Source organism: Thalassophryne amazonica, chromosome 18 (assembly GCF_902500255.1).
Source record: "Thalassophryne amazonica chromosome 18, fThaAma1.1, whole genome shotgun sequence".
Taxonomy (NCBI): Eukaryota; Metazoa; Chordata; class Actinopteri; order Batrachoidiformes; family Batrachoididae; genus Thalassophryne; species Thalassophryne amazonica.
The window spans coordinates 51,600,551-51,624,501 of NC_047120.1; the positions used below are offsets into that span (position 1 = coordinate 51,600,551).

The 23,951-nt window shown below is 39.5% G+C and overlaps 1 protein-coding gene across 1 annotated transcript in view; it reads left to right on the forward strand.

The window, feature by feature from the left end:
* Positions 1-21,573, forward strand: part of LOC117531047 (double C2-like domain-containing protein alpha) — a 76,367-nt gene extending 54,794 nt beyond the window's left edge. Inside the window, exon 11 of the mRNA XM_034194055.1 lies at positions 20,378-21,573. Within this exon, the coding sequence (XP_034049946.1) occupies positions 20,378-20,514 (137 nt within the window). The 3' untranslated portion in view covers positions 20,515-21,573. The remainder of the gene's footprint in view (positions 1-20,377) is intronic.
* The last annotated feature ends 2,378 nt before the right edge of the window (positions 21,574-23,951 follow it).

Sequence of the window (23,951 nt, forward strand, 5' to 3'; positions counted from 1 at the left end):
GTTTATTGTTTATTGTGTATTTATTAGGATCCCCATTAGCTGCAGCTACTCTTCCTGGGGTCCACACAAAACAACAACCACAATATACAATAATCAAAAATCAAAAATGCAAATATATATATAAAAAAAAATAAAGGAAAAAATAAACAAAACCAATCAACTCCCACTCAAATTAATCATCACATCTGGTCAGTCTGTATACACGAAAAACTGTAAATGACCCCCCCCCCCCAAAAAAAAAAAAAAAAATTAAACCCAGATTGCTAGTTATGTCAGTAAATACTGCTTTAGAAGTTCCTTAAAAGAACATTCATTTGAAATTAGTTTAATGCATTCCGGTAATGAATTCCATTCCTTCATATCCCTAAATATGACTGTTTTTTATGGCATTAGTCCTGGCCACAGGTAACGTAAAATTTACCACCACAGCATGTCTGGTTATGTATCTATGATTTTCTGAACTGAAGGAGAAATTCCTGAACAAAATACGAGGTGACTTAGTGACAATAATCTTTCTAGTAAAAATAATCAGTGAATATAATAGTCTATCTTTGACTAACAGCCAGTTTAAACTTTTGTGCACTGTAATAATGTTAGTCCTATAACTGCAATTAAGTGCTATACGAGCAGCCCTGTTTTGAATAATCTGTAATTTATTAATCATTTCACCAGAAGCATTTGACGTAACTGCTGGGCTATAATCCACGTATACTAATAATAATGCTTTAATACCGTAATTCAATGTTGTACAACTTAAAAACCTTGCATGTCTCCTTATAATCAATATACCCCTGCTCATTTTTACAAAAATATTATTTATATGTTTTGTCCATGATAATTTTGAATCTACCGTTACACCCAGCAGCTTAGTCTCCTGTACTTGATTTATTCTCATATTATTCATTTTAATGTTTAATACGGGATTTTTTCATAATAACATGACTAGCGCCAATCATACAATTAGTCTTTACTATATTTAACACTAGCTTATTATTCGAACATCAGGAACTGGAGACATTCACGGGAACCGTACTGGACTATATCCAGTTCTGTGTCAGGAATGTGACTGTGGACAGAAGCATCCGGGTCTTCCCAAACCAGAAACCCTTGATGACCAGCCAAGTCCACGCACTCCTCAGGGCTCGAGACGCAGCCTTCAGGTCTGGCGACAGAGCGCTGTACAGCGCTGCTCGAGCTAACCTGAAAAGAGGAGTGAGAAGGGCCAAAGAGGACCACAGGTTGCGCATAGAGTCCCACCTGGCCAGCAACAACACACGGGAGGTGTGGCAGGGCATGAAAGACATCACAAACTTCATGGGCTGTGATGTGCCATCAGGAGACCTGAGTGCGCCACTGGCAGAGGAGCTAAACTGCTTCTTTGCCCGTTTTGATACATCCCAGCAGCACTCATCTGCTAAAGCTCTGCCCCCACCCCCACCGCTCTCCTGCTCTACTGCACTCACTGTACAGAAGCATGAGGTCAGACAGGTGCTCCTGGCAGTGAATCCTAAGAAAGCCGCCGGCCCCGACAGAGTATCTGGCAAGGTGCTCAGAGCGTGTGCCTACCAGCTTGCTCCCACCTTCACCAGGATCTTCAACTTCTCTCTGGACCAGACAGTTATCCCGTCCTGCCTCAAAGCAACCACAATAATACCTGTGCTCAGGGGCGGATCTAGAGATAAATTCATGGGGTGGCAAGCAGGGACAGGCACTATTATGTGGGGTGGCAATGTAATGTTTATGTATTATGCTATTATAGGTCAGGAATCTGGATTATAGCGTCACGAGTCCAAGTTTCATATAGCCTAGAGCAGCGGCCCACAAGCTTTTTGCGCCATGGACCAATTTTCATGTAATGTTAAAACAACATTTTTGCAGACCAATATAGGAAAAACTATAAACAATGCGTGTAAAAAATGCATGAGTGGAATGGTAATTTCAAGCGCTCCAATGGGCGTCATAGATCTGTAAATTGTGTTTTCATGGTCACAAAATGAACATTGCTGTAGTAGTGCAGTAGATAACCAAAACAATTGTTCAGTTTGTGATAAAAGCATGAAATGTGGCACACATATTCTAAATTAACTAATGTTTATTTTCAGATATGGAGACATCCTTGAGGTGACCTCTAATGAGCTACAGGGGTCAATAAAGAATTACACAGGGGTCAAAATATAAAAATTCTCCAATCACGTTGAAAACTATACCACACTATTTGTGTCATCATAAGGATTCCAAAAATGTATAGTTTGGGCTATCCATGACTGAATGTTATGGAGTTATGGGGTAAAAACAGCAAAATGGTGACAAAGGTCAGTTTCAGTTTGTACAAGGGTGAAAAGTTAAAGTTACTTCAGTTTTGGTAAAAAGTGATGCAAATTATTGGTTGAGTGAATAGGATTAATAAATGGAATAGTTTTGACTATGTCGAATGCTTGGTCTCCAAAGTAAAGGTCAAACAAGGTTGACGTCCATTGGATTCTATGACATGTGACATATGTTACCTCGTAACATGATAACTTAGCGTGACAAATGGTGCAAACTATTCCTTTTTAAAATACTATTAACTAAACCAATAATTTGCATAATTTTTTACCAAAATTGGAGCAAGTTTAACGTTTGACCCCTGTACAAACTGAAACTGACCTTTGTCACCATATTTGCTGTTTTTACCCCATAACTCCTGAACATTCAGTCATAGATAGTCCAAACTATACCTTTTTGGAAGCTGTGTAATCAGATAAATAATGTGGTATTCTTTTCAATATGATTGGAGCATTGTTAAAGTTTGACCCCTGGGAGAGCGCAACGCGCAGCTTGTGCTGCATTCAAGGGCGCTCAGAGAGCACAGTTTTTGCCGGTTAAAGTCATTTGCGAGGTCCCTTTTTTCTTTTCAAAATCTTTTTATTAAATTTCCCAACGCGAATGTATTCACATATATACATACACGCACCTACATATATATATATATATATATATACATACATGTATATACATGTACCTACACACATGGAAAAAACAAAAGAAAAAAAAGGCAGCAGATGCACCTTGGACTTGTATATAATAAATATAATAACAATAATAACAACAACAGTACATATCTTCCCAATATTAGGCAGGTACCGGTATAGAAAGTATAGTTAAGTGCTCTACCCTCCCAAATGTTATGCAAACACCTGTGTAGGAGCGTATGACGACTCCTCTTGATCTTATCAGGATAGAGGTAGGACGTTGAACCTGCTCCCCCCCCAAAGAAATACAGCTAAGGCACACACAGTAGTCAGCAGGCTTGTTGTTCTTCAGATATTGAGCTACTTGGATGTCAGGGGCCTACTCCGCAATCGTATTTTACAACGCGTACGAATCATGAAAGTAGGTTAGGAAGGATCCCCAAGTCTTATAGAATTTACCCTCAGTGCCTTTCAGTGAGAAGCGCATCTTTTCTAGAGCAAGACAGTGCATAATGTCCCTTAGCCATTGAGTATGTGTGGGCGAGGTCGCCTCCCTCCACTTAAGCAGAATGGCCCGCCTGGCCAACAGGAGAGAGAAGGAGACCATGTGGTGCTCCGCCGAAGTCAGTCGGGGGTCATCAGGCCCAAAGGTACCAAATAAGGCCATCATATGATTGGATGGAGTTCACGTTTCAGGATATTTGAAAGAGTGCGAAAAATCTCACTCCAAAAGGTTTGTAAATGGGGGCATAACCAATACATGTGGAAGAGGGCGGCCTCGCCCAATTTACATTTGACACAGGTGGGGGTAACATCGGGATATATGCTAGCTAATTCCGCCTTTGATCTGTGAGCTCTACGGACCACTTTGAATTGGATTAGGCAGTGTCTTGCACAAAGTGACGATTTATGAATCGAGTTTAGGATCAAGTCCCAACGGTCGGTGGATATTGTGCCTCCTAGGTCCTGTTCCCATGCCTTTCTGGTCCTGTCTAGTGTCGAATCCGAGAGTGCGATAATGTTCCGGTATAGTTTAGAGAGTGCGCCCTTCAAGATTGGATTAAAGGAGAGAAATGTGTCAATTGGATTAGCACCTGGTTTGTTGGGGAAGCATGGTAGGGTACATCGCATAAAATCTCTGACCTGTAAGTAACGAAAAAAGTGCATTTTGGGCAAGTAGAATTTCTCAGAGAGTTCGTCGAAAGAAGAAAAACTGCTGCCCATGAATAGATGTGAGAGTGAAATGATGCCCTTTTTATGCCAGTCCGTAAAGGAGGTATCGTACTGAGACGGGGCAAAAAGGGGATTGAATGCAACAGGGCTGAGCATGGAAATTTCGGCAAGACTGAATGCCCTCCTAAACTGAGTCCACACCTTCAAAGCAGAGCGCACTACTGGATTTTTTATTTGTTTGGGTATTGGGTAGTTAGTTGGGGCACCAAGCAATGCAGAGAGTGAAATGTTTTGAACTGAGTTCAGCTCAACTGTTAGCCATTCTGGACCATCCGATCGAAGGTTGTATTTATACCAAAAGGCGAGAGAGCGAATATTCGCTGCCCAATAGTAGGAGCGCATATTTGGTAATCCCATGCCGCCGTCGATCTTCAAACATTGGAGGACAGCTTTGCTTACTCTGGGTTTCTTATTCTGCCAGATGTATGAAGAAATAGTCGAATCCAACAAAGTAAAAAAGGATTTGGGAACAAAAATAGGTAGAGATTGGAATAGGTATATAAACTTAGGCAGTATGTTCATTTTTACGGAATTTATACGACCGGCTAGTGTCAATGAGAGGGGTGACCATTGTTGTAGAGACGTTCTCACCTGATTGTGGAGAGTTACAAAATTTTCGCGGAATAAGTCCTTAAATTTACGGGTGATCTCTAATCCTAAATAAGTAAACTGCCCTTTCTCAATTTTAAGGGGGGGTGCTGCTGTAATCAGCCACCAGGGCCTCATCATTTATTGGAAAAAACTTTGTCTTGTGGATGTTAATTTTGTAGCCAGACATACGTCCAAATTCTTCAAACAGAGACAACGCCGCGGTCAGAGAGTTAATTGGGTCAGAGATATACAATAAGAGGTCATCAGCGTAAAGAGAGACTTTATACTCCACGCTGCCCCTATAGATGCCTTGGATGTTAGTGCTGTTTCTGAGTGCGACTGCAAGTGGCTCTATTGCTAAATCAAATAGGATCGGGCTCAACGGACAACGCTGTCGTGTTCCACGGCTTAGTACGAACGGTTGGGATGTTATGCCATTCATCCGTACAGTTGCATTAGGTGTGGCGTAGAGCAACTTAATCCAGCCTATAAACATGAGGCCGAAGCCAAATCTGCGTAGTGCTGAAAACAAATATTTCCACTCGACACGGTCGAATGCTTTCTCCGCATCAATAGAAACAATGCATTCCGGAATTTTATCTCGAGAAGGCGTATATAGCACGTTGAGAAGACGTCATGGCGGCTTTTAATAAAGCCGGTCTGATCGGTGGATATTATATGAGGGAGGGCCTCTTCCAATCTGAGAGCTAGGACTTTCGCTAAAATTTTGGCATCCGTATTAAGGAGTGAGATAGGATGATAGGAGGCACAGTCAGTCGTGTCTTTTCCTTTCTTTGCGATAAATGATATGAAAGCCTCGACTAGTGATGGAGGAAGTGAGCCACGTTGGTGTGACTCATGTAGGACCGTTGCAAATTGCGATGAGAGGGGTTTGGAAAACTGTTTGAAAAATTCAGTGGGAAAACCGTCAGGACCCGGTGTCTTCCCAGACTGCATCCGAGAGATGGCTTGGGTTATTTCTGCTTGTGATATAGGAGCCTCTAGCTTCTCCATGAGGTCTACGGGAACAGAGGGAATAGGTAGTGAGTCAAGAAAAGTACTAATACTAGCCTCATCTCCGTCAAATTCAGAGAAATATAGACTGGAATAAAAATTTCTAAACATAGTGTTGATCTCATTGGGGTTGGAAGTCATTTCCTCATTTTCAGAGCGGATGGCCGATATGTGTTTGGCTCTGCGTCCCCTTAGCAAGTTAGCGAGTAGTTTCCCCGATTTCTCCCCATGTTCATACAGTGTGCAATTGGTTTTCAGGAGAGTGTTTTGTGTTTGGTAGGTTGTCAAGAGGTCAAATCTGGTTTTGAGTTCAGTCTTTTTGTTATAAAGCTCAGGAGTTTGGTGTTTTGCATACTCCTTGTCAGTATTATGGATTTCAGATAGGAGGTCTTATTGGTCTTTCCGGGATTTTCTTTTCAAGTTTGCTGTATATGAGATAATTTGGCCTCTCAAATAGGCTTTGAGTGCTTCCAAGACTGAGAGTGCAGATATGCCAGGAGTATTGTTAGTTTCAAGAAATAGAGAGATCTGTTCCTCTATAAACTTGATAAAGCTATCATCTGAGAGTAGTGTAGAATTAGGGTTAGGGTTAGTGGAGATGACTATACTTGGAGATGACTATACTCTGATAGTCACATAAGCTGACTTGGGGAGCAATTTTGTCATCCACAAAAAAATGATCTATCCTGGTAAATGTATTGTGCACGGGAGAGAAGAAGGAATATGCCCTATCATCAGGATGAAGATGGCGCCAAACATCGGAGATTCCGCCCTCTGACAGAAACGATTGTATGTACGAGGCTGACTTAGTCCTCATAGCTGGCTTGGAAGAAGAGCGATCTAGTACTGGATCCATCCAGCAATTGTAGTCCCCGCCCATGATTAGGTAGTGTGAGTCTAACTCTGGAAGCTTGGAAAAAGTTTTTTCAAAGAAGGTGACATCATCCACATTTGGAGCATAAATGTTAACTAGGACAACACTGGTATCAAAGAGTTTCCCAGAGACAATTAAGAACCTGCCATCTCTGTCAGCCATGATGTGAGTTGGTTCAAACACTACAGTCCCTAGACATGAGAATGGCCACCCCCCTTGCCCTAGCCCGGAAAGTAGAATGAAAACACTGCCCTGCCCATTTGGAAAATAACTTAGAGTGCTCAGATGATTGCAGGTGAGTTTCCTGCAGAAACACAATTTCTGCCTTTAATTGTTTGAGATGGGTTAGCACCTTTTTCCTCTTAACATGGTTCAGACCCCTGACATTCCAGCTCACCAAATTAACTTGTCTAGTCATTACCATTTAAATGAGAAAAAGAAAAGGAAGGAAAACTAAATATATACATATACATACACATATGCACATGCATGTACCGACACACAGAAGATAAGAAGAAATAGATGGACCTGCACGTGTGCCTGCTGTAAAAAACAGAACCCTCTCCCCCCCTTCCAACCCTACCCAGAACATCCAAAGAACAAAGAACAGACCTTCTTAGCACTACCCAAAAAGCAGCTGACTCGAACTGCAGCTGCATACTTCTCCCATGCACTACTCCATACATATACTTCCCTGTGTACCTACTCCTTCTCCCTGGATTGAAAGTTAATCAATATTTAACATGTTGAAAAGAATGTTAACGATAAAAAACTGTGATAGCCGCTGGGGCTGTAAGCCGTATGTCTCCTCTGGTGCAACTTGCCCCGTAAACATTGTCCAATGGCTTGCAAACAGAGAGGTCCAGAACTCAGTTGCCAGCCGAATAAGCATGGTGAGGTGTCATAAATCAGACCAACATAAGCAGGAACATTGTTCTTGGTGTACAGTAGACAAGTGCTACTACAAACGAGGCGCTTGAAGAAGAAGAGGAAAAAAAAAAGGGGGGTGATGGGAGCACCTAGCTGGGAGCCACGTAACATGGCCAGTCCTTGAGGTTGAGTAGGCTGGTGCTACCAAGGTGAAGAGCCCTTATTAGAGTTATTATTATTAATTTTTATTATTTATTAATTTATTTATAATTAATAATTAATATTTTTAATTATTATTTTATAATAATTAAAATAAGTAAATAAATAAAATAAATAAATAAATAAAAATGGTGGGGGTCGGTGGGAGCACTCAGTTGGAAGCCACGTGACATGTTCAGTTTTGGTACAGGGTAGGCGAGCATTACGAAAATAAGGAGACCAATTTAGTGTAAAAAAAAAAAAGAGAGGGGTGATGAGAGCACCTAGCTGGGAGCCACATGACATGGCCAGTCATTGGAGTTAAGTTGGCTGGTGCTACCAAGATGAAGACCCCTAATTAGAGTTATTATTATTAATTTTGTATTAATATTAATTTATTTATAACTAATAATTAATATTTTTAATATTTTTCATTATTATTTTATAACAATAAAAAAAAGGGGGGGGAGATATCGACGATAAAGGCACCCAGCTGGAAACCACGTGTGCTGTCCGATATGCTGCGCGGTGGCACTACAATCAGCTGTCGAATTACACCGGCTTTGGGTCAGAGCATCAGCGTAACATGTCGTGTCGAACGGGTGTCACACAGGTACCGTACATCACTGCAGATTTAGCGCTGTGACGCCAGAAAGTCCTCAGCATCCTTCACAGAGGCGAGGCGTTTCCTCCCACCGTCTTTGGTTGTAATTCTCAATTTGGCCGGGTACAGCAGCGATGGCTTGAAACTCCGCTGGTAAAGTGCCAACATCACCTCTCGGTATGCTGTGCGCTGCTCCATAATTTCAGGGCAGTAGTCCTCAAAAATTGCCACCAGTTTCCCCTGGTAGAACAGCTTCCCTCTCCTTTTGCGGGCCTCCTGTAGTTATGAACTCGTGCAATCACCAGCCGTGGTTTGTCTCCGGAGCGCTTGGCAGTCGGCGCTCTGTGAAATGAGATGAGAGGGTGGACGACTCCTCACTCAAAGACTGCCCACAGGCGAATGACGTAACCGACAGGCGTGAAAAAACTCTCGCATGCCCACGAGGGTTCAAGCATGTCTGATGTAATCACACGTGATTCAAATCCATATGGTTTTTGAAAAAATAATAAGGTCGGATACTTTTCTAATAGACCTCGTATATATTTTTTGATACATATTGTTTGATATCGCTGCTTTTCTTCTCACTTGCCTGCACTGATTTTGGAGTTGGCTTTTAATCTCATTGTACATCGTATAATGACAATAAAAGGCATTCTATTCTATTGGATGTAACCCAGTCAACTACCTTGTGCAGTTCCATATTTAAAACAACTTCTAAATCATTGTGCGAACTTGCTGATGTATAGATAGTTGAATCATCTGCATACAGCACTATACTGACTTTATCAAAAATATATGGTAAATCATTTGTGAAAATTTTAAATAATAGTAGACTGAGGCAACTCCCTTGTGGCACTCCACATACAACACTCCTGGTGCTAGAAAAACTGCCATTAAAAAACACTGTCTGTGTCCTGTTAGATAAATAACTATAAATCCAAGTAAGAGCTGATAGCTCAAAACCATAGCCAGCAAGTTTTTTCCAATAACAAATCATGATCAATGATATCAAACGCAGCAGAGAAATCAAGAAACACGGTGCCGACTATATTCTTTTCGACCTCTCTGAGCCAATCATCGGACATCTGAGTCAAAATCAGTGATTAAATTATTCAATGAAAAATAATTACTGATTTGCTCATATACAGTAGACTCCATGATTTTTCCCAACACAGGTAGAATACTTATTGGTCGACTGTTTGAAGTCAAGAATGGAATTTTCTTATTTTTCAGTAGTGGAATAACTTTATCCTGTTTCCACGCTTGTGGACATGTGTTGCAAGCAAAACTGGGGTTTATTATATGAGCTAAAACAGGAGCGATACAATCGGCTGCTAGCCTGAGAAGCCGACTGTCAAGACCGTCAACACCCGGGGGCTTGTCTTTACAGGATTTCAAATAATCCTTTACCTTATTTATACTTACTTCTTCAAATTTAAACCTGATGTTTTTATTAGTCATAATTTTATTTCTTATCAGTAGATAGGATTTAACATTACTCAGATTAGGCATATTTTCTCTTAATTTATCTAGTTTGCTTATAAAGTAATCATTAATATAATTAGCCATATGTACTGGCTTTGTTATGAATTTATTATTTACCTCAAGAAAGGATGACTTTATTCCATTTTTCTTACCGGTCATCTGATTTAAAATATTCCATATCTTTTTGCTATCAGTTCCAGCTTTCTGAACTTGATCCTCAAAAAACATTTTCTTTTTCTTTCTATTCAGTTTAGTGACAGAATTCCTCATTTTACGGTAAAGATCCCAGTCAGATTTATTTCCTGTCATGATTTTCCTGTTATTTATTTCCTGTTATCTCTCATTTTAATAGAGTCTTTAATTTCATCATCCAACCATATTCCTGACATTAAACTTCTTCAAAGGAGCATTAATTTCTACTAAAGGCATGAATAAACTATTAAATCTTAAAAGCAAGTGTAATTTCAGGATTATGAATAGATAACACCCCAGACCAATGAATAGCTTTCACATCATCAACAAATTTCACATCATTAAACATTTTATATGACCTCTTGAATGTTACTGTGGGTCCAGGTCCACCTACCATTGTGGCTAATACAATTATAATCAGGTTATGATCACTACAGCCAATGGGAACAGAAATTGCTTTACTGCACTGCTTATGAGAATTGGTAAAAATATGATCAATACATGTTGATATTCTGTTACCATCATTCTTAACATGTATTCTTGTGGGTTCATTAATGGCCTGAGTAAATCCTCATGTAACAGTGACAGTAAACATATTATTTCTTAAATGGCAGTTTTTAGCAAACCAGTCAATGTCGAAATCACCCATAAGGTACATATCATGACCCACAGCAGTATGGGTGTCCAACATTTCACAGATTGTATCTAAATATTCACAATTAGCATTTGGTGGTTGGTAACAACAACCCAGCAAAATTGGCTTACGGTGAGATAAATAAATTTGCAGCCATAACACTTCAATATTAAATTTCATCATATCATTTCTGATTTGTGTTGGTAAGTGATCTTGAATATAAAAAGCAACTCCACCACCAAATCTATTTCTATTGTTTCTGTAAATATTGTAGCCATCAATATATAACTCAGTGTCATCAAAAGAAGAATCCTGATGAGTTTCTGAAATACACTGTAAAAAAAAAAAAAAATCTGTTAAATTAACGGTGAAATAAATCACAACATAAAGAAATTGTAGAAAGAAAAACAATGGAGTGGTGTTTAATTTACAGCAATAATGTGTAAAATGTGGAACCAAACTGAAGTGTAAACTTAACAGTACAAATATGTTAAAATAATCATATACCATTGTATATTTTACAAATGACTGTAGTTTAAACCAAAACTGTCCAATACAGTGAGATTTTACAGATGAGAATTTTCACAAATACAGTAAAATACTGATAATTAAAGGTTTGAAAAAAGAGGTGATGTTTCTGTTTAAACTACATTTTGAGGGTAATTAAACATAAGGTGACTGTTTTGCACAGATTTTATGTTCTAAATAGACAATAAAATTACAACAGGTTTACACTATAAAATTTACATGTTTTATGTAAAACCATTTACATATTCTCTGTATTTTTTACAAAATTATCCTGGTAACCACAGCTGCCAGATTTTTTTCCATAAATCAAATCAAATCAATTTTATTCATATAGCGACAAATCACAACAAACACTTGCCCCAAGACGCTTTATATTGTAAGGCAAAAGCCACACAATAATTACAGAAAAACCCCAATGGTCAAAACGACCCCCTATGAGCAAGCACTTGGCGACAGTGGGAAGGAAAAACTCCCTTTTAACAGGAAGAAACCTCCAGCAGAACCAGGCTCAGGGAGGGGCAGTCTTCTGCTGGGACTGCTTGGGGCTGAGGGAGAGAATCAGGAAAAAGACATGCTGTGGAAGAGAGCAGAGATCAATCACTAATGATTAAAAGCAGAGTGGTGCATACAGAGCAAAAAGAGGTGAATAAAAAGAAACACTCAATGCATCATGGGAACCCCCCAGCAGTCTACGTCTATAGCAGCATAACTAAGGGATAGTTCAGGGTCACCTGATCCAGCCCTAACTATAAGCTTTTTCAAAAAGGAAAGTTTTAAGCTTAATCTTAAAAGTAGAGAGGGTGTCTGTCTCCCTGATCCGAATTGGGAGCTGGTTCCAGAGGAGAGGAGCCTGAAAGCTGAAGGCTCTGCCTCCCATTCTACTCTTACAAACCCTAGGAACTACAAGTAAGCCTGCAGTCTGAGAGCGAAGCGCTCTATTGGGGTGATATGGTACTATGAGGTCCCTAAGATAAGATGGGACCTGATTATTCAAAACCTTATAAGTAAGAAGAAGAATTTTAAATTCTATTCTGGAATTAACAGGAAGCCAATGAAGAGAGGCCAATATGGGTGAAATATGCTCTCTCCTTCTAGTCCCTGTCAGTACTCTAGCTGCAGCATTTTGAATTAACTGAAGGCTTTTCGGGGAACTTTTAGGACAACCTGATAATAATGAAATACAATAGTCCAGCCTAGAGGAAATAAATGCATGAATTAGTTTTTCAGCATCACTCTGAGACAAGACCTTTCTAATTTTAGAGATATTGCGCAAATGCAAAAAAGCAGTCCAACATATTTGCTTAATATGCGCATTGAAGGACATATCCTGATCAAAAATGACTCCAAGATTTCTCACAGTATTACTGGAGGTCAGGGTAATGCCATCCAGAGTAAGGGCCCTGTCCCACTCGCATTTAGGAGGATTTGTGGATGGAATGCGCACAAAAGTGGCCCACATCCGCCAAACAACCGCAATAACCGTGTAACATTCCTGTATGAGTCGGCTGCCATCCGAACACGTCCGTGATCATCCGCAGAGGCACGCATGTCCGCAGCCAGGATTTTTGAGCGGCTCAAAAATCCTGCTGCGGATGAGATCCGCATCACTGCCTGAACACATACTGAAGACATACGCAGGACATACACAACCAACGCGCCGCATATCCCCTGTCATCCGCTAATATCCGCAACCGACGGGTAGCCGCGGCTTGGCGGCGGACCGGGACAGCGTGCAAAACAGATATGACGCGTGCCCAGCACGGCCACATCACAGTCGCAAATGGTATGTCACGCATGCAGACAGAGTGGGCACGGATGAAGCGAGTGCATCACGGCCGCTGTGCCCCTCATGGGGGCGCCTCCGCGGTCGCCTTCGCTTCTGTTGCCTGTTATATCCGCTTTTCTTCCTCATGTATTCGCTGATCCACCCCGGGACATTTGTCATTTCCGCCCACCTTTGTTGCGGATGCTCAGCTTTTGTCTCCTCATTTCATGCGCAAATTCTCCTAAACGTCAGTGGGACAGGGCCCTAAGGATCTGGTTAGAGACCATGTTTCTAAGATTTGTGGTGCCAAGTACAATAACTTCAGTTTTATCTGAATTTAAAAGCAGGAAATTAGAGGTCATCCATGTCTTTATGTCTGAAAGACATTCCTGCAGTTTAGCTAATTGGTGTGTGTCCTCTGGCTTCATGGATAGATAAAGCTGGGTATCATCTGCGTAACAATGAAAATTTAAGCAATACTTTCTAATAACACTGCCTAAGGGAAGCATGTATGAAGTGAATAAAATTGGTCCTAGCACAGAACCATGTGGAACTCCATAATTAACCTTAGTCTGTGAAGAAGTCTCCCCATTTACATGAACAAATTGTAATCTATTAGATAAATATGATTCAAACCACTGCAGCGCAGTGCCTTTAATACCTATGGCATGCTCTAATCTCTGTAATAAAATTTTATGGTCAACAGTATCAAAAGTAGCACTGAGGTCTAACAGAACAAGCACAGAGATGAGTCCACTGTCTGAGGCCATAAGAAGATCATTTGTAACTTTCACTAATGCTGTTTCTGTACTATGATGAATTCTGAAACCTGACTGAAACTCTTCAAATAGACCATTCCTCTGCAGATGATCAGTTAGCTGTTTTACAACTACCCTTTCAAGAATTTTTGAGAGAAAAGGAAGGTTGGAGATTGGCCTATAATTAGCTAAGATAGCTGGGTCAAGTGATGGCTTTTTAAGTAATGGTTTAATTAAAAGCAAGGGAATTTTTTACAGTGATAGCAAGTACATGTACAACCCCTGGCAAAAATTATGGAATCACCGGCCTCGGAGGATGTTCATTCAGTTGTTTAATTTTGTAGAAAAAAAAGCAGATCACAGACATGACACAAAACTAAAGTCATTTCAAATGGCAACTTTCTGGCTTTAAGAAACACTATAAGAAATCAAGAAAAAAAGATTGTGGCAGTCAGTAACGGTTACTTTTTTAGACCAAGCAGAGGAAAAAAAATATGGAATCACCCTGTAAATTTTCATCCCCAAAACTAACACCTGCATCATATCAGATCTGCTCGTTAGTCTGCATCTAAAAAGGAGTGAACACACCTTGGAGAGCTGTTGCACCAAGTGGACTGACATGAATCATGGCTCCAACACGAGAGATGTCAATTGAAACAAAGGAGAGGATTATCATCACGCAATGTTGCAAAAGATGTTGGTTGTTCACAGTCAGCTGTGTCTAAACTCTGGACCAAATACAAACAACATGGGAAGGTTGTTAAAGGCAAACATAGTGGTAGACCAAGGAAGACATCAAAGCGTCAAGACAGAAAACTTAAAGCAATATGTCTCAAAAATCGAAAAATGTACAACAGAACAAATGAGGAACGAATGGGAGGAAACTGGAGTCAACGTCTGTGACCGAACTGTAAGAAATCGCCTAAAGAAAATAGGATTTACATACAGAAAAGCTAAACGAAAGGCATCATTAACACCTAAACAGAAAAAAACAAGGTTACAATGGGCTAAGGAAAAGCAATTGTGGACTGTGGATGACTGGATGAAAGTCATATTCAGTGATGAATCTCGAATCTGCCTTGGGCAAGGTGATGATGCTGGAACTTTTGTTTGGTGCCTTTCCAATGAGATTTATAAAGATGACTGCCTGAAGAGAACATGTAAATTTCCACAGTCATTGATGATATGGGGCTGCATGTCAGGTAAAGGCACTGGGGAGATGGCTGTCATTACATCATCAATAAATGCACAAGTTTATGTTGATATTTTGGACAATTGAAAGGATGTTTGGGGATGATGAAATCATTTTTCAAGATGATAATGCATCTTGCCATAGAGCAAAAACTGCAAAAACATTCCTTGCAAAAAGACACATAGGGTCAATGTCATGGCATAGGGTCAGTGTCAATGAGCAGATCTGATTTGATGCAGGTGTTAATTTTGGGGATGAAAATTTACAGGGTGATTCAATAATTTTTTCCTCTGAATTGAGCGATTCCATATTTTTTTCCTCTGCTTGGTCTAAAAAAGTAACCGTTACTGACTGCCACAATCTTTTTTTCTTGATTTCTTATAGTGTTTCTTAAAGCCAGAAAGTTGCCATTTGAAATGACTTTAGTTTTGTGTCATGTCTGTGATCTGCTTTTTTTCTACAAAATTAAACAACTGAATGAACATCCTCTGAGGCCGGTGATTCCATAATTTTTGCCAGGGGTTGTAGTTTATATTTATGCAGCAGATTAGTTACCTCACCAGTTTTGTTCCTCAGACTATTAATGTTAATATGTGCAATTCTGAACCCCCTCTTCAGTAATCCATGTTGTAATGTGATTGTATCAATCATATAAGAATAACAAACGTTATGACATCATAACCTTGAAGTTCTGAGATTACTCTGCCAGCTTATGTCTGAGATAAGCAATATCACCTATTTCACGTGCAGTTTTCAGCATTGGAATTAATGCTTTTCTTTGTAAATGTACAGCATCAGTATAATCTACATTAATAAATATATTTATACCTTTGAGATTCTTTGCACTAGAAGTATACAGATGATTGTCACCCATTAGACAGTTTATTAGCCACCAGTAACACTGCAGCCATGGCAGATATCACCACCTATTTTTAAAATTTGCTCTCCTTATCCTTGAGTAACATGACAGTTAAATTGCAGAGTCACATTGTCTCTCTGACAATGTGACAAAAACTTTAACTTGCTCATCTTCACAGTAGGAATAATTGTCCTCACTGTTACCTGATTCAAGTGTTCTGTGACTTTTCAGGGATTTTTAGCATCAGATGATTTTATTGAAAAGCTGCAATAAATTACAGTTTAAATATTTCAGACAGTTCCCTATGTTGGTCTCATTAACATCAGGAAGCACAAAACTAAATCAGAAAAGAAAAATTAGTGTAAATCAACTCTAATTGGTTCACATTTCAGAATTGTCCCCATAATCTAGTCTGTATCGAAGTGCTGAATTTAAATTGTGAAGGACTTATTTAAAAAGGCATCTTATATTCAAAATCATAATGTATTATTAAGTATGAATTATTTTTAAACTTTGTACATAAAAAGAGCCAGTTTTAAGTTTTTCCTCTTCTGTAATTTCAGGTCAGATTTTTTATTTCAAATAATGCATTCCATTCTAGGTCAGCTGTTGAATTTCCCTTTTAAAAATTCAAATTTTGGAAATTATTGTTCAAATACCCATGTAAAAAAAAAAATACAAACAACAAACATGACATAGCAAGTGTTAAAGTGATGGTATAGAAGTTCTGTTGGTAGATAAATGGGTTGTCCACTGACCAAAAACTTGTACCCTGATGTTGAACCCCAAAATTGCTCAACATTATAAGTCATGTAACCACAAGAAGGGCAATGGTTAACTTTGTATTAGTGTTTAATATGAACCAAATGTGTATATTTAATCAATTACTTGGAATAGTCATTCTAAAAATCCTATTTACAGTGGCTTGCAAAAGTATTCAGCCTCTTGGCTGAATACTAAAAAAATAAAAAAAATAAAAGTATGGCCCAAGCAGAGGTTCACCCCTTTGAGTCTGGTCTGCTTGAGGTTTCTTCCTCAGAGGGGGTTTTTCCTTACCACTGCTGCTCTGGGGTTAGTAAGGTTAGACCTTATTTGTGTGAAGCGCCTTGAGGCAACTCTGTTGTGATTTGGTGCTACATAAATGAAAAATTTTTAAAAAAAAAATGAAAAATTGGTATTTCACGCATGTTAATTTATTTATGGCATTTCAAGTACAAAAAATAAATCAGGCTTCTTAATATAAAAAAATTCTAAAATGATCTTCCTTAGACTCAAACTCAAAGCAAATCTCTACAACTTGATATAAATTAATTAAAAATATAAAATCCAAGATGATGGGATGCATAAGTAAAGGAACGCTTTGGTATAACACCTGCAAATAATCTGTTTTTAATTTCTTCATAACTGATGTAAATAAAGTTCAAGACATATTCAGTGACTTGGAAATGTTCATGTATCCATCCCTTGACTTGTCTGAAGAAAACTGGCACTCTATGGTAAATCAGTGTGGAGTAGAAAGTTCTCAAAAACGGAGTGACTGTGCAAGAAGGAGAAGAAGGAGAAAGCCACCAAGACACCCAGACAACCCAGAAGAAATTACAGGCTTCTCTGGCTGTGATTGGAGTAATTGTGCATAGTGCATGTTTTGCATTTTGTATCCCCAGTTATACAGCTTCATGATGAAGTGGTATAGGAGGGCACCATCCTCCTTGTCTGAAATTTTAACTCTCCACACTTAGAGTAGGACATTACACGTGTCTGGCCAACTTTACTTGAATGTTCTGAGGTTAAAATACAAACTCTGGGGTGATCGTGTTTTTGCGATAGCTGGTCTCAGACTGATTTATGCACTATTTCTAACCGAGCAATTTTTAAATCAAAGCTCGAGACTTATTTATTTAAAGTGGCTTTTAATACCTAGTGGTGATATGACATCTTTTGTTTTTAAGTGCCGTTGTAATTGTATTGTATGTTTGTTTTATCTTTGTGAACTTCTTGATCTTTGATTTCACTGTGAAGCACTTTGGACACCATCTGACTGCTGGAAAGGGTTATAGAAATAAATGATTGATTGAGGTCCCTGTCCACCACTGGAAATACGACTTATTTCTCAGATGTCGTGGAGGATTCGAGGAACCCTTGCTGGATCTTGTCAGTTGAAAAGAAAACCAACAACACCTGCACCATCCCCTGGGCCCATTCATCACATCTGCTGTCCATGTTCTGTTTTGGTTCTTCTGCTCTTGCTCTCACTCATTTCACTTGTCTGGCTTGGCGCTGTTGATGACCTATCAGCGTCAAGCCCTACCCAGAGGGTTTTAAGGGCAGCTCAGATGTATGGAGGGACTTATCTCGCCCCCAAAAAGATACACACACACACTTCCCCTCCAAAAAAAGACCTTTCAGGTGTGGTCCCCTGTTTTGAAGACAGGTGTGTTGAACTCCCTGAAATGTCCCGCGAGTTCCAGCAGTGGAAATGGTTCTAATGGGTGGATACACAGGACCATAAACGATACCCCTGCTTGCACTACTCCTGCGTGTGGGTGTAAATATATCTCTAAAAATAAAATATTTCACAGACCACACCTAAAAATTACAGCAGCAGACTAATCCAGAAATCCTTTTTCCAGATGGAATTCTAACCTCAAGTGTCATTCAAAACACACTTTTCTAAATAGGAGATCAAACATTTATTACACACTCACTCACTAATCTTCAACCGCTTATCCCAGCAGTCACAGGGCGTGAGGCGGAGCCCACCCTGGACAGGACGCCAGTCTGTCGCAGGGACACATACAGTTGTATGCAAAAGTTTGAGCACCCTGATAATTTTCATGATTTTCCCTTATAAATAATTGGTTGTCTGGATCAGAAATTTCAGTTAAATATATCATATAGCAGATCAACACACTGATATTTAATAAGTGAAATTAAGTTCCTAATATTTACAGAAAGTGTGCAATAATTATTTAAACAAAATTGGGCAGGTGCATAAATTTGGGCATCCTTGTCATTTTATTGATTTGAATGCTTTTAGCACTAATTATTGGAACACAGAATTGGTTTGGTAAGCTCATTGACCCTTGATCTCCTTACACAAGTGAATCCAATCATGAGAAAGGGTATTTAAGGTGGACATTTGCAAATGCTTCCCCTCTTTGCATCTCTTGTAATGAGTGGCAACACGGGAGCCTCTAAACAACTCTCGACCTGAAAACAAAGACTGTTCAACATTATGGTTTAGGGGAAAGATACAAAAAGCTATCTCAGAGATTTCAGCTGTCAGTTTCCACTGTGAAGAACATAGTGACGAAATGGAAGACTGCAGTCACAGTACTAGTTAAGGCCCGAAGTGGCAGGCTAAGAAAAATCTCAGATAAGCTGAAGCGAAGGATGGTGAGAACAGTCATAGTCAACCCACAGACCTACTCCAAAGAGCTACAACATGATCTTGCTGCAGATAGCGTCTCTGTGCATCATTCAACTATACAGCGCACTTTGCACAAAGAGATGCCGTAATGCAGAAGAAGTCTTTTCTGCGTACCCGCCACAAACAGTCACTTCAGGTATGCTAAAGCACATTTGGGCAAGCCAGCTTAATTTTGGAATAAGGTACTGTGGACTGATGAAACTAAAACTGAGTTATTTGGACAAAACAAGGGGCGGTATGCATGGCTAAAAAAGAACACAGCATTCCAAGAAAAACACTTGCTACTTACAGTCAAATCTGGAGGTGGTTCCATCATGCTTTGTGGCTGTGTGGCCAGTGCAGCTACCGGGAATCTTGTTAAAGTTGAGGGTCACATGGATTCCAGTCAATATCAGCAGATTCTTGAGAACAATGTTCATGAATCACTGACAAAGTTGAAGTAGCCCCGGGGCTGGATCTTTCAACCAGACAATGACCCTAAATACTGCTCAAAATCTACTAAGGCATTCATGCAGAAGAACAAGTACAATGTTCTGGAATGGCCATCTCAGTCCCCAGACCTGAATATTACTGAATATCTGTGGCGTGATTTTAAGCGGGCTGTTCATGCTCGGAAACCAACAAATCTGAGATGTTTTGTAAAGAAGAATGGTCCAAAATACCTTCAACCAGAATCCAGACTCTCATTGGAAGCTATAGTTATTTCTGCAAAAGGAGGATCTAATAAATATGGATGTATTTTTCTGTTGGGGTGCCCAAATTTATGCACCTGCCTAATTTTGTTTAAAGAATTATTGCACACTTTCTGTAAATCCTAGAAACTTAATTTCACTTCTCAAAAAACACTGTGTTTATCTGCTATATGATATATTTAACTGAAATTGCTGATCCAAACAACCAGTGATTTATAAAAGAAAATCATGGAAATCATCAGGGGTGCCCAAACGTTTACATACAACTGCATAGACAAACATCTACAGACAATATAAAGTTTCCAGTCCACCTAACCTGCATGCCTTTGAATGTGGGAGGAAGCAGGAGCACCCGGAGGGAACCCACACAAACACAGGGAGAACAAGCAAACTCCACACAGGTGGGAATCAATCCCATCGCCTTCTTCCTGTGAGGCAACAGTGGTAACCACTAAACCACTATGCCACCCATTTACATGTTTATTGTTGTCTGTCTGCACTGGCTAGGGGGCGTGTCCTTAGGGTGCCAGTCACAGGGAGACTCCCTGCAGCACTGGATAGACTGTCTGAAGAACAAGGGCCAAAAGGTGGAGCGCTGGCACACGCTGACCAATGAGCTGCCTGGATCGGCGCTGCAAGAATAAACCACGATGCACCTCTTACATTGGACTGTGACTGACTGAACACACTGCTTGAAGATTCGGGACTGGTGATACTTCGTCGCATGATCTGAGGAGTTTCTGCATGACTGTGACGGATTCATAATGTACTTTGTGTTAACAAATGATTTCATAGCTCATAACAAAGCAGCCACAGTGAGATCAACGCTGCTAAAATTCAATCTTAAAAACAAAAAACAGACCTGATGCAAATTTAAGAGCAACCTCTCACCCAGTGTAAGAATGTTCATAATCACATTCATGGGCACATGTCCCTTTTGAGGATCTGATGTCAATCTAAAGGCTCCTCCACAAAGCCCAAAACTGATCAGTTTCAATCAGCAACAAAGATTGAATACGTTCATGAAAACATAATGAGGGAGGAATTATTCCGCTGTTCATCCTCACTTTGCTAACAACCTCGGGTTTGTTTGCTCTTATTAAATTTGACCTGTGATTCTCATCGACTGTTGACAAATCGTCCCTCACAACCATCTCTCTCTCTCTCTCTCTCTCATCGTGTACTTACTGCTCCCTTGCAATAATGTTTTTGGATAATGCTTCCAGAGATTTCTAAGTGGTCTTAATTCTGTCAGACATGTTGTATCTGTTGAGCTGCCTGCAGACACCTAATAACATAACTGGTTCTTCCACGTAAACGGTTCGTGTCAGTTATTCGCATGTTCAGTGTTGAAAGTGCAAACTAACAGACAAATATTCGCCACGTTCTGCTGCAGGACCAAGTGTTCATTGTTGTGTTGTTCCCAGTTGTCTTGGGGTGTGTTGGACTAATTAAATAAAATGTTGTTGTTTTTTTTTTTAAATTAGTCAATGCAAAATAAATTTTTTTGTTCATGTTCACAGTTGTGTGAAATGTCAGATATCACAGTTTCTTGTTGACATGCAGACATCAATGGAAATTTGCTTACATGTCGCACCATCTGGAATGAGGGCAAAGGGTTCAGAGTGCTACAGTGGCCCAGAGAGGCCACAAGACTTCCGAATTTAAAAACACCAGCAAATGCAGAAAATACAAATAACGCCGGCTATCAACTGTACAGCAGGTTGTGTCAAAACACATCTTGCAAATCGAGAAAACAATTGCAAACACAGAGAAGACAAACATAATCGACAGCATGTGCAACAATTTAAGCTGATAACGCATCTGCTGAATGTTCACACAACACCAACGGAAGGACTAGCAACACAAAAAAATACATTTATGCACAGAGGACTTTTATTGACTTTCAGTACATCACAGCGCTGTAATGTTGTTGGGCTACAGCACACACTTGGTCAGTGCAGCTGAGTAAGTTTATTGATTTACTTCATTATTTTACTGTTAAACTAGCTATATTTTTGTGTCTTACTGTTTTATTTGCAATGCACTGAAAAGTACCTCCTGGCAGAAATTCCTCTTCGTGTTGTTAGTACTTCTGTTGTGTTGTTGCTGTTTGTAACGTGCATTGCGTGACTTTGCGACAGACATGTTATCATATTAAACTATTGCATCTGCTGTATAGGTTATATTTATTTTATGCGTTTGAAACTGCCATCAGCAACCAGGAGCCTGTTTAACCACCAACTGCTCCTTCCCAAGTGCAGGACCAACAGACTCTACAATTCCTCACTCATGGGGAGGAGGAGCAACAGGAAAACAGAGGACAGGAAGGAGAGGAACAGTTGTAGCCAGTAGCAGTATTTCTGGTATTTATATTTAAATTTGTAAGTTATTTTTTCACTTTTGATGCTCTGTGTGCTTCTTACACTGTGTGCTACTCCTCAATGCTGCTGGAACCTCAATTTCCCTGAGGGAGTTTTCCCAAGAGATTAATAAAGTTATATCTAATCTAACCTAATCTAAAGCAATTTTCAAGGCATTTTCTGATGGAGCTCCTTGCTGTTGATTTGATGAAGATGTTTTTGTAAATGCTTCCTGCATTTGCTTGTGTTATCTTAATTTGGAAGTGTTGTGGCCTCTCTTGGCCACCATAGTTGTTACATCCTTATACGTAGTCAAGGAAATGCCAGAAATGCCAGGTCCGATGTACCGTCTGGATATTTTATGAATATAAAACAGTCCTACCTGAAAAGTCTTTGCTCATAAAACTTGCAGGTTTATGAGCAAAGACTCATAAACCTGCTATATATATATATATATATATATATATATATATATATATATATATATATATATATATATATATATATATATATATATATATATATATATACACACACACACATATGTATTGCAGTTGCAGGTTTATGAGTCTTTGCTCATAAACCTGCAATATATATATATATATATATATATATTGCTTGCTTTGGCTGTTTATCTTTGGAACCTAATGAGTGCATGCTTTTTTCCATAAAATAATCATATTGATTTATTGTATGCATTCTTGAATTATATGTATTTTTTTTTTCTTTAAGTCCAGTACTGCCAGATGAGTCGGAGAAGTCATTTATTCAGAGCTCTCATGTTTTACACACAGCCGATTGGCAATCCAATAAATCCAACACTGCCACCTAGTGTTGCCTATGTGCATGTGCAGCGTGAACAAAAGCAAAAGCTAAAATCAAATTTATTCCAAAATAACAGGCACACCCCTTCTGTGGCTGCAGAGATAAGAAGCTGACACAAGATTTAGTTCTCATTACTACTTTTTTTTTCCCATCAGAAGAAAACACTGAGTTAACAGGTGATGCAAAAGATGGCATCGGCAGTTCCTGTGAGGAATCCGACGTGGTAAACTGGGACCAACTACAAAAGCTGCAAAAACTGGAATAATAAAGTTCACATATGTAAAATCCAGCTGTTCTCAAAGATGCCAAAATGTTTGACACTAAAAGATCAAAAGTTTAACATAGTGTTTTTGTCCCTCGAAACAGTGAAGCACATTTTCTCCTTCTATATGCAAACATGAAGATGATCCAGTTTGACTTATTTTGTCAATACTAATTTCTATTGTATGACCATTGACTGATGCACGTGACATCTTCTCTTAACAAAGGGGTCAGAGGTCAGAATCACCTTTTAGATCTGCTGCCCGCTGAATGCACAATTCTATTTTCACGCTATTCTGTGACCAAACGTCTGAATCAGAACCACAGACATCGGGAGGAATGCTCAGTATCCATGTTTTCTGCTCATTCATGTGCAACACTTTTTTTTTTTTTTTGGTCTACGGAAAGGGGTCAGAAAAATGCTTTAGGCTGTTTGCAGCTGTACACATTGTGTTTACTCTGCAGTTTTCCTGGGTGGAAAGAAGAGAGCTATGAAAAACTTGCTCGATTTGCCCCTACATCGCCTGGACTTCATATCAAAGGCCCAGGTGTTATCCTTATTTTAGCTTTGACCTGCAAACTACAAACATGTTCCTTTCACAGACATGTGATTAAATGGGGACATGTGATAG